This window comes from Apus apus, chromosome 25, assembly GCF_020740795.1.
Source record: "Apus apus isolate bApuApu2 chromosome 25, bApuApu2.pri.cur, whole genome shotgun sequence".
NCBI lineage: Eukaryota > Metazoa > Chordata > Aves > Apodiformes > Apodidae > Apus > Apus apus.
In genome coordinates this window covers 5,671,621-5,685,554 of record NC_067306.1, presented here as the reverse complement: position 1 = coordinate 5,685,554, position 13,934 = coordinate 5,671,621, and the positions used below count along the sequence as shown (strand labels likewise).

The 13,934-nt window shown below is 55.0% G+C and overlaps 3 protein-coding genes across 3 annotated transcripts in view; 1 reads left to right on the top strand and 2 right to left on the bottom strand.

The window, feature by feature from the left end:
- Positions 1–2,365: 2,365 nt before the first annotated feature.
- Positions 2,366–3,139, bottom strand: LOC127394484 (feather keratin Cos1-2-like). The gene is made up of 2 exons (XM_051640500.1): positions 3,067–3,139; positions 2,366–2,682 (listed from the first exon to the last, which is right to left on the bottom strand). The coding sequence occupies exon 2, from the start codon at positions 2,678–2,680 to the stop codon at positions 2,366–2,368; it is 315 nt and encodes a 104-aa protein (XP_051496460.1). The 5' UTR covers positions 2,681–2,682; positions 3,067–3,139.
- A 464-nt stretch (positions 3,140–3,603) lies between these two features.
- On the top strand, positions 3,604–8,990 carry LOC127394253 (feather keratin Cos1-2-like). Its single transcript, XM_051640097.1, has 3 exons — positions 3,604–3,678; positions 8,169–8,300; positions 8,655–8,990. The coding sequence occupies exons 1-3, from the start codon at positions 3,604–3,606 to the stop codon at positions 8,988–8,990; spliced, it is 543 nt and encodes a 180-aa protein (XP_051496057.1).
- A 3,471-nt stretch (positions 8,991–12,461) lies between these two features.
- The window catches only part of LOC127394252 (uncharacterized), a 90,026-nt gene continuing 88,553 nt past the window's right edge, over positions 12,462–13,934 (bottom strand). Inside the window, exons 2-3 of the mRNA XM_051640096.1 lie at positions 13,159–13,307; positions 12,462–12,797 (exon numbers count right to left, since the gene is read on the bottom strand). Coding sequence (XP_051496056.1) covers positions 12,462–12,797; positions 13,159–13,307 — 485 coding nt within the window. The remainder of the gene's footprint in view (positions 12,798–13,158; positions 13,308–13,934) is intronic.

Here is a 13,934-nt window from a genome sequence, read left to right as displayed (position 1 = left end):
GCTGTTCTTTCAATCCACTGTCCCATTCGTTCGAGAGGAGAATTGGAAGAGCAAGAGAGTGAAATACCCTCGCGCCAAGATCAGGACACTCAAAGAAGGGAAGGGACGCAAGAGAAAACCAACAAGTGCTGCAAAGGCAAACACCCACCCCCTCGCACCAGCAGACCGTTGCACTGCCATTCTCCAAAGGACAGCTACTTGGGAAAGACTGCCCACAGTTTTATTGCTGAGCAAGATGTCCGATGGCATGGAAGAGGCCATTGGTCAATTCAGGTCAGCCATCCTGGCTGTGTCCCCTCCACTGCTCGCCCACCCTTAGCATCCAATTCAGAGCGTGCAGAATGTGAAAGAGAGCCGGGCTTGACACTGTGCGAGCACTGGGCAACAATCTCTGAAGCTTTGTAGTGAGATCTGCACTGTTTCAGATACACATTGGAAGCACAGCACTGTAAAATTACTTCAGAACAGCAGCAGCCAGGAGAAGAGGAACTGCCGCCCCTCCTCTCCTCTCTCTTCCTCTCGCATCCTGTCCTCTCCAAACGAGCTTGATGGGTCTTCATTCCCTTAAGAGCCATCCACAGCCCAGGCTTGCAAAGTGACTTCTTCATCACTGACATAGAGCGTGGGTTTGACTGCAACCTCAGCAATTTGGTGCATGATTCCAAGCCTAGAGACTCAACTGCTGCACTTGAGGGAAGGGAGGTAATCCCGAGGGATCTTGACAGGCTTGAGGAATGGTCGGTCCCCTGTGAAAGTCAGGAACACCAACATGGCCAAGTGGAAAGGCCTGCACCCCGCTCAGGGCAATCCCCTATATCAGCCAACACTGGAGGACAAATGGTTGAGAGCAGAGCTGCAGGGAAGGACTTGGGGCCACTGGAGATTGAAAAGGTCGCGCAAGAGTCGGCAATGTCCGCTCGCAGCCTGCAAAGCCGGTCCTGCCCAGGCCTGCAAGGAAAGAAGCGTGACCAGCAGGTCAAGGGAGGTGACTCTCCCCTTCTACTCTGCTCTTGTCAGGCCGTATTTGGAGTACTACGTCCAGTCTGGGGACCCAGTAGCAAACAGGCATGAACAGCTGAAGCAGCTCCACAGAAGGCACACAAGGGCTGCAACAGCTCTCCAGGAAAGAAGTGATGGGTGAGTTGGGGTTCTGCAGCCTTGAGAAGAGAAGGCTCTCTGGAGACCTTATTGCAGCCTTTTAATGCATAAAGGGGACATCTAAGGAAGTTGGAGAGATGTTTATCACGGCCTGCAGAGATCGAAAAAGGAGCAACGGTTTGGGCTCTAGATGTAGATTGCACAAACAAAACAATGCATTGTGATGCAGGTGGTGAGATCCTGAAAAGGCTGCCCAAAGAATGATGGGATATCCCATCATTGGAAGTCTTCAAGGTGGGGTTCCACGGAGCTTGGAGTAACACTGATGTAGCGACACATTTCCCTGCTCACGGCAGGAGGTTGGACTGGATGATCTTTAACCGTCTCGTCCATTCCAAGCACTTCTCTCGTTGCATGGTAATACGGTTCCATGAGAAGGCATCTCACTGCACTCTGTTCCTCCCTGTGAGAAAAGTGTGGTTCGGATGGGTTCTCCTGCTCTCTCCTGGATGCTAGTGCCTACCTCTTGTCAATGCCACTTTCCATCCTGACTACTTGTAACACAGTGTTGAGCTTCCCAAGGAAAAAGAAAAGGTGTGCAAGACCAGGTGGATGGTAATGACTGAACTGTGACAGATAATTCTAACCAGACCCAAAAACTGGAGAGAATATTTAGTCACTGTATGCATGACAAACAGGAGAAAAAGCAACTCTGCGTTAACAGTCATCGCATAACCTCACAAAGAACCCTCTCAGAACCGGCCCTGAGCAGTATCTTTCCCTGGGTATCTTTGTGTTGGCTCTGCAGAGAGAAAGATGACACACAGACTTGGGCTGGGATGCAGCAGAATTTTAATGAGTGCAAAGAAGAAAATGAGACTGCACCGAGTGGAAGTCACAGGGCCGGGAGCAGCAGGGAATGGAAGGAACCTGTGCCCCACGGCTGCAACAGAGATCCTGCCAGGTGTCCATCTGCCTGCCCCACAGGGGGAGCAGGGCCAGCAGGTCCTCAACAGGCTGCCTTTGTGCTGCTCAGAGCCCCAGGGAGCACAAGAGAACAAGGAGACGGGACAGAAAAGAGCGAGTGGAAGAGGGGAAAGGCAGGCACGGGCCGAGCTTTCCAAGAGCCCAGGCTGGGCCCGTCGTTGTGCGAGCGCTGCTGGGCTTGCTCAGCCCCCTCGGAAAGAAACAACCCAAGGCTGCGTCCCCAGGGCAGAACCATCCTGTGGGTCCCTGGGGGCCTTCCCCAGGGCCATCTCCAGCAGCTTTAGCAGGGCAGGCACCTGCTGCCGCAGTAGCGGCTGCCAATGCCCGAGAGGCTAAAGCCCCCGGAGTTGATGGGCACTCCCTGAGAGCTGAGGATGCTGCCAACGGCAGCGGAGGTGGAGGAGCCCACGGCGGTGCTCTGCGGGAAGGAGCTGAGGATGGGGCCGGGCAGGGTCACCACCACGGGGGAGGGCTGGATGGCGACGGTGGAGTCCTGGCACTGCCTGACACAGGGCTCATTGCAGCTGTTGGCCAGCGGGGTGGGGCCGCAGGGCTGGCATGGCAGGCAGGGCAGGCACTGGTTGTAGCAGGACATGTCTTGGGGCTGGAGCTGCACCTGGGAGAGGGAGCAGAGGGGGAAGCTGAGCACAAGGGGTGGGTGAGGAGCAGCCTGTCACTCTACTGTGTGGAAAACCAGCCATGAGCTGGAGACAAGGGCTGGAGGCTGTGTAGCCCACAGCTTTCCTCTTCCCTCAGCCCAAACATTCTCCTCCAAAAGCCAGCAAGCACAGGGAGAACACAATCTAGCCCATACCTCACTTCAGCCAAGTCCCAGCCTCTTTCCATGCCACACTGTCCGCCCCCTTCCCTCTGCCGTGCTAAGCAGCCCCATCACCCGGTGTAGGACAAAGCAGCAGGAATGCTCTGAGAAAATCTGAGAGGCAAGAGGAGAACAGAGAGGAAAATGGGCTTGAGACTCACCTGGGTCCCAAGGAGATGGAGGAGAGAGGAGTGGATGAGAGAGGGAGGAGAAGGGCCTGCTTTTATACTGCTCCTGCACCGCCCCAGCCCCACAGTCACTGCACACAGGCAGTAATTTTCCAGGCCACTCACCTCCACAGCAACATGTCCTGCCTCATGGCACCCGTTGTGTTTTGGTTTCCGTCAAAACTGTCATTTGATTTCCTCATTTCTGACATCACCTTTGGGCCTCACAGGCTCCTTTCAAGTTCTGAGATGAAAGGCCCAAGGATTTCCCGCTTAGCAACACATCAGCACAGCCAGATGACGTGCTCCAAGTGATGGAGGGCTCTGTGCAGACAGAGAATATGGGTTGGGGGAAATCTGGAGGGGCTTGTTCACACCCCGTGGCAGGAAGGTGCCCAGAATCTCCCACCAATGCAGGCCTCTCCTGCCTGTGTCAGTCGGTTTGGCAAAGCGTCCCCTGCTCACTACTGCATGAGGGGTGTATTCTGGCTCGAGACAGTGCCTTGTTCCTCCCACTCTCCTCACACCGCCATGCACTTTGGTCAGACATGTTTGGACACAGACCTGTGGGACAAGCAATGGCCTGGCCTGGAGCTGTGTACTCGGGTACAGCCCAGTGCTCAGAGCTTGATTTCCCAGGGCAGGGATGGAGCTGCCCTGGCCGCAGGGCAATTCAGCCCTGTGTGGGACACGGGCCTGCAGACAGCACGCACTGCTGGCTTGGCCTCACGCCAGAAGGGTGACACACAGCCAATCCAGAATTAGAGGGTGACTCGCCGTGCATAGGGAGAGTCTGTCCCAGAAGCTTGCCTACTGAAGGCATTCCCTTGCCCTCCTGGGACGTGTCCCAGCTGCCTCCATGCCTGCAGGACAGGGAAGTGCAGCACCTCTGTCATGTAGTGTGAGAGCTGCCCTTGTACCCAGGGCCCTTCTGAGCACATTCCTTCTCTGAGTGTTCCTGGGCACGTGGCACTGCAGGTGCTGCCAGCCCTCACTCCTTGGGGAGCTGCAGAACTTTTCTTGCCTCCCCAGTGGTGCTGCGTTTTGCTCCAGGCTGGGGAAGCCTCTGGGTCATGGGAGGCGAGGCATGCTTGAGCCCTAGTACCAGGTGAAGATCAATGGCCTGGAACCCACGGACGAGTCTGAAGATCAATGGCCTGGGACCTGGTGAGGGGAGATGTTTTCTGCAAGTCTTTCTTTGCCTCCACTGAGCATTCCGGAGAGGTTCTCACCACAACCTGGGCTCTTTGGCCAGGAAGATGAGGCCTGTGTGTCCATTCCCCTTCAATCACCAAAGTCTCTCCACAACGGTGACCCTGACCCCGTTGGCAGATCTACCTGGAGGAGGTCTGTGGGCTCTAAGATCATTGCATAGTTCAGCACCCGGAATGTACTGGTGCAAGAGGTGCCTCCTTTGCAGGTGCAGGACTCGCCATTTGACTTTCTGGAATGCCAGGAGGCTTCTTCCTCCAGCTCTTTCAGAGGTGTCCTTGTTTAGGCCCAGCCAGCAACGAAGAACCAGGTGTCCGCTGGCTCGCCCCTGCCCCTACCGTGGGAAGGGAAGATCTTCTGGTCCGAGTTCAACCCAGGCATGGAAAACTCGAGTTGCATCACGGATCGCCCCTTCTCTTCTCCTCCTCCATTCGAGGAGGAATAGCCCCAAATTGGCTGGTTTTACTTTCCCAGTGGGTCCGTCTCTAGCTTGGGACCAGCCTGCTCCACCAGGTGTGTCTCTAGGAACACAAACACCGCCCAGATGTGTGCGCACCGGCACAAAGATTATGTGTTCAAAATGCCACTTAAGTGTAACAGCTTTTAAAAAGGGGGTGTGTGGGGGGGGAACTGGATAGGCAAATGTACGTAGTCGGTAAAGAGAAAGAAAGACTGGGGGGGAGCAAGAGCTCGAAGCCTTCCCTGTGTAGGGACGACGAGGTGCGTGTGACTCCAGCAAGCAGGGACTCCAGCTTTTTTAGTGTGCTCCAGCTCCCTTCTTCCCTTTCTTCAGCTCCCTTTGTGTAGTTCCTCGGCAAGCAGGCTCCACCAGAAAAAGCAGGAACAAGCTCCTTCCCCAGCCAGAGAAGGCTCCCTTTAATCAGGCCTCCTATTCTTCTTTCTTCTATCCTCACCCATAACGGCCCTCAAGGACCGTTTGATCCGTCTGTTTTGTCTGCTCAGCTCCCAGCCCCAAGATGTGCTTCCCACAAGGGCTGGGTCCTGGCTGCAAACACAGCAAGGTGGGGCTGGCTGTCTCTGTCCTTAATTGTGCAAGCCCCCCACCCACAGCCCCCTCCCCGCAGTGTTGCCGCCATTTCCCTTCTTTTATTTTTTCTTCCCTTCTGTTTAAGTCTCTCTATTGATGTCAAATTAAATGAGAGACATACATCTTGTGGAGGCCCATTCTCCACGGGAGAAGAAAATCCCGCTGAAAGCTCATGGCTTGAGACAAGGACAGAGAGGGTTCACTCAAAAATTACTGTTGCAGGCAAAACAGATTCAACTTGGGAAAGAATCAGATGAATTTGTAACTAACAGGAGAAAGACAAAATGAAAAACAGAGCACAAAGCCCTCACCCACCGACTGCCTTCTTCCCAGGCTGAAACTGCTTTGTTCCTTATTTCTCTACCTCCTTTTCCGGGTGGCACAGGGGGACAGAGAATGGGGTTTAGAGCCACTTTGCCAGACATTGTTTTGTGCTGCTCCTTCCTCCTCAGGGAGAAGGATTCATCACGGTCTTCCCCTACTCCACCGTGGGGTCCCTCCCACGGGAGAGAGTCTTTCATGAAGCCCTCTAACATGACTCCCTCCCACCAGGAGCAGTCCTGCAGGAACAGACTGCTCCAGTGTGGGCTGCCCACAGAGCCACGGCCTGCTTCATGCACAGCCACCTCACCTGCTGCGGGGTCCTCCATGGCTGCAGGTCCACATGTGTTCCCCGGTGCTCCTTCAGGGGATGCTCCACTGTTCTCTGTGGGTTGCAGGGGGACAGCTGCCATCTCGCCACGGCCTGCAGGGGAACCTCTGCTCGGGCACCTCCTCCCCCTCCCAAGTGGGATCTTTATTCAAATTAGTAATTTATTAATCGAACGGAAGCAAGCAAACAGCGCTGGGCACGCCGGGAGTCTCCGCTCCACCAAGACGTGCGCCAAACAGTTTCATCTCTCAGTTTTTATCCTTTTTGACTAATACATATGCATTATTATTTCGAGAAAAGGGTCGGCTTATGTTAATTATTTCCAAGAATCTGTTTTATACTATTCTCATGTTTGCCCACTGTCTGCTACATAATACAAAAATCTCATGCAATGCAAGCAGAAGATACAAATTTTGTTACACTATACAAAAGCAGGCAGCACAAGCAAAGATACTATATACGAAGGATTATTCTTCATTCTATGACTCTAACATTGTTCCATAAAAGATTATTTTTCACCCTGCGATTTTTCATTTTAACACAAATCAGGTGAACACATTTTCCATTTTAACAAGAATCAGGTGAACACATCTCACACTCACCACCCTTGGTAACTCTGCTCTGGCCTTTATCTCCCCTCCCCCCCTCTTCTGCCCTGAGGTCTCACAACTTGATTCCCCTTCCTGAAGACGTTCCTCACAGAGGCGCATCCACTGTCTCTGACAGGCTCGGCCTTGGCCCGAGGTGGCTCTGGATTTTGGAGGCGGGGGAGCTTCCAGCAGCTTCTCACAGGACTCAGGCCCCACCTGCTACCCAAACCCCACCACACAGGGGCGCACAGCAACTCAGGGGAACTTGCGCATAAAATCTGGAAGAGGGAAGACATTGACTGCCCTCAGCCTGCTCTCTGTCCACTCTTCAGAAACCAGCCACCCCAGCCAGCAGTGGGCCCACCTTGTCCTCTGTCAGTCTTAGGTTACTCTTCCAGGGGTGCATCTTGCTCTTGATGCTTGTTCCCTGTTGCTCCTCACGCCCCTTGGAAGACTCGAGGCAGGCTGACCTTTGGCTTTCCTAAGAGCATCCCAAGATGCCTAGGAATTACTTGCAAATTCCTCCCTTGCAGCTCATCCCTCCTTCCACCTGCAGGATGTTGCCTTTTGACACCTTTGCTCTGCAGTGCTGACCCAAGCAGAGGAATGGCCTTCTGTGATCTCACTGCAAACCTAACGCAGCCCAGGCTGCTTTCAGACCCCATTTCCACAAAGGTGCAGTAGCTGCCTCATGGGGTCCCCCGGGACCCGTGGCCACAGCTGCAAAGTGCTTTGGAGCGAGGCTGTAGAGGTTTGTCTTCCTCCATCGCAAGAGGACTTTGCGTGCAGGGATAAAACTCTAATGGCCACCGTCCAGGCCCCTGAGGGGCACCGGGAGTGAGTGGCCACCAGCTGGACTTGGTGCCACTCATCACAACCCTTGGAGACCAGCAGCCACGACAGATCTCCATCCCTTGGCTGCCCTCTTCCCCAGCCCGTGTTCGATCCGTTGGTCTCTGAGGACTGTTAGAGCAGACAGGGTCAAAAGCCTTGCTCAGATGAGATTAACAACATTTGCTGAACTCCCTTCACCCACTGCAGCCAGGCACCTCGTCAAACGAGGCCATGTGCTTTCTCTCGTTCGCTGCCAGATGGGCTTTGGCTTTCCTAGCCCCAAACCTCCTGTCTCCCATAGGCTGGTGTCATGGTTTAGGACAACACGACAACAAAAGGAACAGCCACATGGCCGCTCACTCACCTTCCCCACACACACACGCGCTCTGGGATGAGGAGGACAAAGCTCATGGGTCGAGGCAAAGGAAAAGGACAGTTCTTCACCGATTAACGTCCCAGGCAAAACAGACTCAACTTGGGGGAAAAAAAAATATTAATTTAATTTCACACTAATCAAATACACAGAGGACAAAGACAACACAAACAGCAGTGCTTGCATATGTTACCCCCCAGAGCACAGGGCTGCAAGAGGAAGACAGCTGAAGCCATGCTTCCAAGATATCTTTTGGCTTCTCATCCCACCACTTGAAAGGATCCAGCATGGCACACCAAGCATGTCAGAAATGAGGAAATGAAGTGACATCGGTGACAGAAACCAAAACAGAACCTAGGCCAGTAGGCAGGATATTTTGCTGTGGAGGTGAGTCTGCTGGAAAATTACTGCCTGCGTGCGACGACTGTGGGCCTGGGGCAGTGCAGGAGCCGTATAAAAGTGGGCCCTTCTCCCGCCTCTCTCATCCACTCCTCTCGCCTCCGTCTCCTTGGGAACAAGGTGAGCATGAAGACCTTTCTCCTCCTTCTCATCTTCTAGGCTGCTTAAAGCCCATACATTCCCTGCAGGAAATTGCTTTTCTTCAGACAGAGAATGATGTCAAAGGTTTGGGATGGAGATAGGCTGGCAAATGACTGAGGTGTCTCAGGAGCTAGGGGCTAGGTGGGCACCTCCCTGCCTTGGTTACTAATGGCAGGGCTCCTTTGAGTGGAGGGGAAGCTGAAGCTTCTGAACTTCCCTACACACCCTCAGGCTCTCACCTCCGAGTGATTGCTTGGCTCTCTCATGGTGGGCTGACAGGCTTCTCCTCACCCACCCCTTGTGCTCAGCTTCCCTCTCTGCTCCCTCTCCCAGGTGCAGCTCCAGCCCCACAACATGTCCTGCCAGCCCTGCTGCCAGCCCTGCCTGCCATGCCAGCCCTGCGGCCCCACCCCGCTGGCCAACAGCTGCAATGAGCCCTGTGTCAGGCAGTGCCAGGACTCCACCGTCGTCATCCAGCCCTCCCCCGTGGTGGTGACCCTGCCCGGCCCCATCCTCAGCTCCTTCCCGCAGAGCACCGCCGTGGGCTCCTCCACCTCCGCTGCCGTTGGCAGCATCCTCAGCTCTCAGGGAGTGCCCATCAACTCCGGGGGCTTTAGCCTCTCGGGCATTGGCAGCCGCTACTGCGGCAGCAGGTGCCTGCCCTGCTAAAGCTGCTGGAGATGGCCCTGGGGAAGGCCCCCAGGGACCCACAGGATGGTTCTGCCCTGGGGACGCAGCCTTGGGTTGTTTCTTTCCGAGGGGGCTGAGCAAGCCCAGCAGCGCTCGCACAACGACGGGCCCAGCCTGGGCTCTTGGAAAGCTCGGCCCGTGCCTGCCTTTCCCCTCTTCCACTCGCTCTTTTCTGTCCCGTCTCCTTGTTCTCTTGTGCTCCCTGGGGCTCTGAGCAGCACAAAGGCAGCCTGTTGAGGACCTGCTGGCCCTGCTCCCCCTGTGGGGCAGGCAGATGGACACCTGGCAGGATCTCTGTTGCAGCCGTGGGGCACAGGTTCCTTCCATTCCCTGCTGCTCCCGGCCCTGTGACTTCCACTCGGTGCAGTCTCATTTTCTTCTTTGCACTCATTAAAATTCTGCTGCATCCCAGCCCATGTCTGTGTGTCATCTTTCTCTCTGCAGAGCCAACACAAAGATACCCAGGGAAAGATACTGCTCAGGGCCGGTTCTGAGAGGGTTCTTTGTGAGGTTATGCGATGACTGTTAACGCAGAGTTGCTTTTTCTCCTGTTTGTCATGCATACAGTGACTAAATATTCTCTCCAGTTTTTGGGTCTGGTTAGAATTATCTGTCACAGTTCAGTCATTACCATCCACCTGGTCTTGCACACCTTTTCTTTTTCCTTGGGAAGCTCAACACTGTGTTACAAGTAGTCAGGATGGAAAGTGGCATTGACAAGAGGTAGGCACTAGCATCCAGGAGAGAGCAGGAGAACCCATCCGAACCACACTTTTCTCACAGGGAGGAACAGAGTGCAGTGAGATGCCTTCTCATGGAACCGTATTACCATGCAACGAGAGAAGTGCTTGGAATGGACGAGACGGTTAAAGATCATCCAGTCCAACCTCCTGCCGTGAGCAGGGAAATGTGTCGCTACATCAGTGTTACTCCAAGCTCCGTGGAACCCCACCTTGAAGACTTCCAATGATGGGATATCCCATCATTCTTTGGGCAGCCTTTTCAGGATCTCACCACCTGCATCACAATGCATTGTTTTGTTTGTGCAATCTACATCTAGAGCCCAAACCGTTGCTCCTTTTTCGATCTCTGCAGGCCGTGATAAACATCTCTCCAACTTCCTTAGATGTCCCCTTTATGCATTAAAAGGCTGCAATAAGGTCTCCAGAGAGCCTTCTCTTCTCAAGGCTGCAGAACCCCAACTCACCCATCACTTCTTTCCTGGAGAGCTGTTGCAGCCCTTGTGTGCCTTCTGTGGAGCTGCTTCAGCTGTTCATGCCTGTTTGCTACTGGGTCCCCAGACTGGACGTAGTACTCCAAATACGGCCTGACAAGAGCAGAGTAGAAGGGGAGAGTCACCTCCCTTGACCTGCTGGTCACGCTTCTTTCCTTGCAGGCCTGGGCAGGACCGGCTTTGCAGGCTGCGAGCGGACATTGCCGACTCTTGCGCGACCTTTTCAATCTCCAGTGGCCCCAAGTCCTTCCCTGCAGCTCTGCTCTCAACCATTTGTCCTCCAGTGTTGGCTGATATAGGGGATTGCCCTGAGCGGGGTGCAGGCCTTTCCACTTGGCCATGTTGGTGTTCCTGACTTTCACAGGGGACCGACCATTCCTCAAGCCTGTCAAGATCCCTCGGGATTACCTCCCTTCCCTCAAGTGCAGCAGTTGAGTCTCTAGGCTTGGAATCATGCACCAAATTGCTGAGGTTGCAGTCAAACCCACGCTCTATGTCAGTGATGAAGAAGTCACTTTGCAAGCCTGGGCTGTGGATGGCTCTTAAGGGAATGAAGACCCATCAAGCTCGTTTGGAGAGGACAGGATGCGAGAGGAAGAGAGAGGAGAGGAGGGGCGGCAGTTCCTCTTCTCCTGGCTGCTGCTGTTCTGAAGTAATTTTACAGTGCTGTGCTTCCAATGTGTATCTGAAACAGTGCAGATCTCACTACAAAGCTTCAGAGATTGTTGCCCAGTGCTCGCACAGTGTCAAGCCCGGCTCTCTTTCACATTCTGCACGCTCTGAATTGGATGCTAAGGGTGGGCGAGCAGTGGAGGGGACACAGCCAGGATGGCTGACCTGAATTGACCAATGGCCTCTTCCATGCCATCGGACATCTTGCTCAGCAATAAAACTGTGGGCAGTCTTTCCCAAGTAGCTGTCCTTTGGAGAATGGCAGTGCAACGGTCTGCTGGTGCGAGGGGGTGGGTGTTTGCCTTTGCAGCACTTGTTGGTTTTCTCTTGCGTCCCTTCCCTTCTTTGAGTGTCCTGATCTTGGCGCGAGGGTATTTCACTCTCTTGCTCTTCCAATTCTCCTCTCGAACGAATGGGACAGTGGATTGAAAGAACAGCTGGTGGGTGCTTAGTGCTGGTCAACACACACCACAGGGCTAGCAGCAGTGAATGTTCATGCTCTTGTCTTACTGCTTCCCTGTCTGTGCGCAGGGTTTCCTGGGAATGTTTCTGGAGAGAGGGAGGCAGGCAGAGCCTGAGGGCAGGAAAAGAGGCAGTGCCTGTGGGCTCTGTGTCCCAAAGCACTGTCCAGGAGCTCTCCAAAGCCATGTGGAGACCAGCAGCAAAGGCAGCAGCAAGACTTGCAGCCAAGGAAGGGGAGCGGCTGAACTGATGAAGAACACAGCTGGGCGTGATGACACCTTTGCACGCAGAGCATAGCTGGCTTGGTAGTAACCAGCCCTGTCTCTCCGCAGGTTATTCTACTCCTGACAAGCAGCAGCCCCAAAACAGGGCTTGCTGAGCGTGGAGCAGAGAATGCTTTGGTGGGAGACCTGTAACCAACACGGAGTAGCTACAGTCATTGAACTGCATCAGGGCATTCTATCCAGACGCAGATAGGCAGGGAATTTCAGAAAGCAGAGGGTTCAAACGCTCAAAACAGGCCTGTGTTAACAGTCACTGCAGGACCACCCCCCAAAACACCCTCCAGGAACCATCCTTGTGCAACACCTCTCTCCCTGGGCACCTTGGGAGAGAGTGTGCAGGTGAAAGGATGACACAGAGACATGGGCTGGGATGCAGCAGAATTTTAATGAGTGCAAAGAAGAAAATGAGACTGCACCGAGTGGAAGTCACAGGGCCGGGAGCAGCAGGGAATGGAAGGAACCTGTGCCCCACGGCTGCAACAGAGATCCTGCCAGGTGTCCATCTGCCTGCCCCACAGGGGGAGCAGGGCCAGCAGGTCCTCAACAGGCTGCCTTTGTGCTGCTCAGAGCCCCAGGGAGCACAAGAGAACAAGGAGACGGGACAGAAAAGAGCGAGTGGAAGAGGGGAAAGGCAGGCACGGGCCGAGCTTTCCAAGAGCCCAGGCTGGGCCCGTCGTTGTGCGAGCGCTGCTGGGCTTGCTCAGCCCCCTCGGAAAGAAACAACCCAAGGCTGCGTCCCCAGGGCAGAACCGTCCTGTGGGTCCCTGGGGGCCTTCCCCAGGGCCATCTCCAGCAGCTTTAGCAGGGCAGGCACCTGCTGCCGCAGTAGCGGCTGCCAATGCCCGAGAGGCTAAAGCCCCCGGAGTTGATGGGCACTCCCTGAGAGCTGAGGATGCTGCCAACGGCAGCGGAGGTGGAGGAGCCCACGGCGGTGCTCTGCGGGAAGGAGCTGAGGATGGGGCCGGGCAGGGTCACCACCACGGGGGAGGGCTGGATGGCGACGGTGGAGTCCTGGCACTGCCTGACACAGGGCTCATTGCAGCTGTTGGCCAGCGGGGTGGGGCCGCAGGGCTGGCATGGCAGGCAGGGCAGGCAGCAGGGCTGGCAGGACATGTTGTGGGGCTGGAGCTGCACCTGGGAGAGGGAGCAGAGGGGGAAGCTGAGCACAAGGGGTGGGTGAGGAGCAGCCTGTCACTCTACTGTGTGGAAAACCAGCCATGAGCTGGAGACAAGGGCTGGAGGCTGTGTAGCCCACAGCTTTCCTCTTCCCTCAGCCCATTCTCCTCCAAAAGCCAGCAAGCACAGGGAGAACACAATCTAGCCCATACCTCACTTCAGCCAAGTCCCAGCCTCTTTCCATGCCACACTGTCCGCCCCCTTCCCTCTGCCGTGCTAAGCAGCCCCATCACCCGGTGTAGGACAAAGCAGCAGGAATGCTCTGAGAAAATCTGAGAGGCAAGAGGAGAACAGAGAGGAAAATGGGCTTGAGACTCACCTGGGTCCCAAGGAGATGGAGGAGAGAGGAGTGGATGAGAGAGGGAGGAGAAGGGCCTGCTTTTATACTGCTCCTGCACCGCCCCAGCCCCACAGTCACTGCACACAGGCAGTAATTTTCCAGGCCACTCACCTCCACAGCAACATGTCCTGCCTCATGGCACCCGTTGTGTTTTGGTTTCCGTCAAAACTGTCATTTGATTTCCTCATTTCTGACATCACCTTTGGGCCTCACAGGCTCCTTTCAAGTTCTGAGATGAAAGGCCCAAGGATTTCCCGCTTAGCAACACATCAGCACAGCCAGATGACGTGCTCCAAGTGATGGAGGGCTCTGTGCAGACAGAGAATATGGGTTGGGGGAAATCTGGAGGGGCTTGTTCACACCCCGTGGCAGGAAGGTGCCCCAGAATCTCCCACCAATGCAGGCCTCTCCTGCCTGTGTCAGTCGGTTTGGCAAAGCGTCCCCTGCTCACTACTGCATGAGGGGTGTATTCTGGCTCGAGACAGTGCCTTGTTCCTCCCACTCTCCTCACACCGCCATGCACTTTGGTCAGACATGTTTGGACACAGACCTGTGGGACAAGCAATGGCCTGGCCTGGAGCTGTGTACTCGGGTACAGCCCAGTGCTCAGAGCTTGATTTCCCAGGGCAGGGATGGAGCTGCCCTGGCCGCAGGGCAATTCAGCCCTGTGTGGGACACGGGCCTGCAGACAGCACGCACTGCTGGCTTGGCCTCACGCCAGAAGGGTGACACACAGCCAATCCAGAATTAGAGGG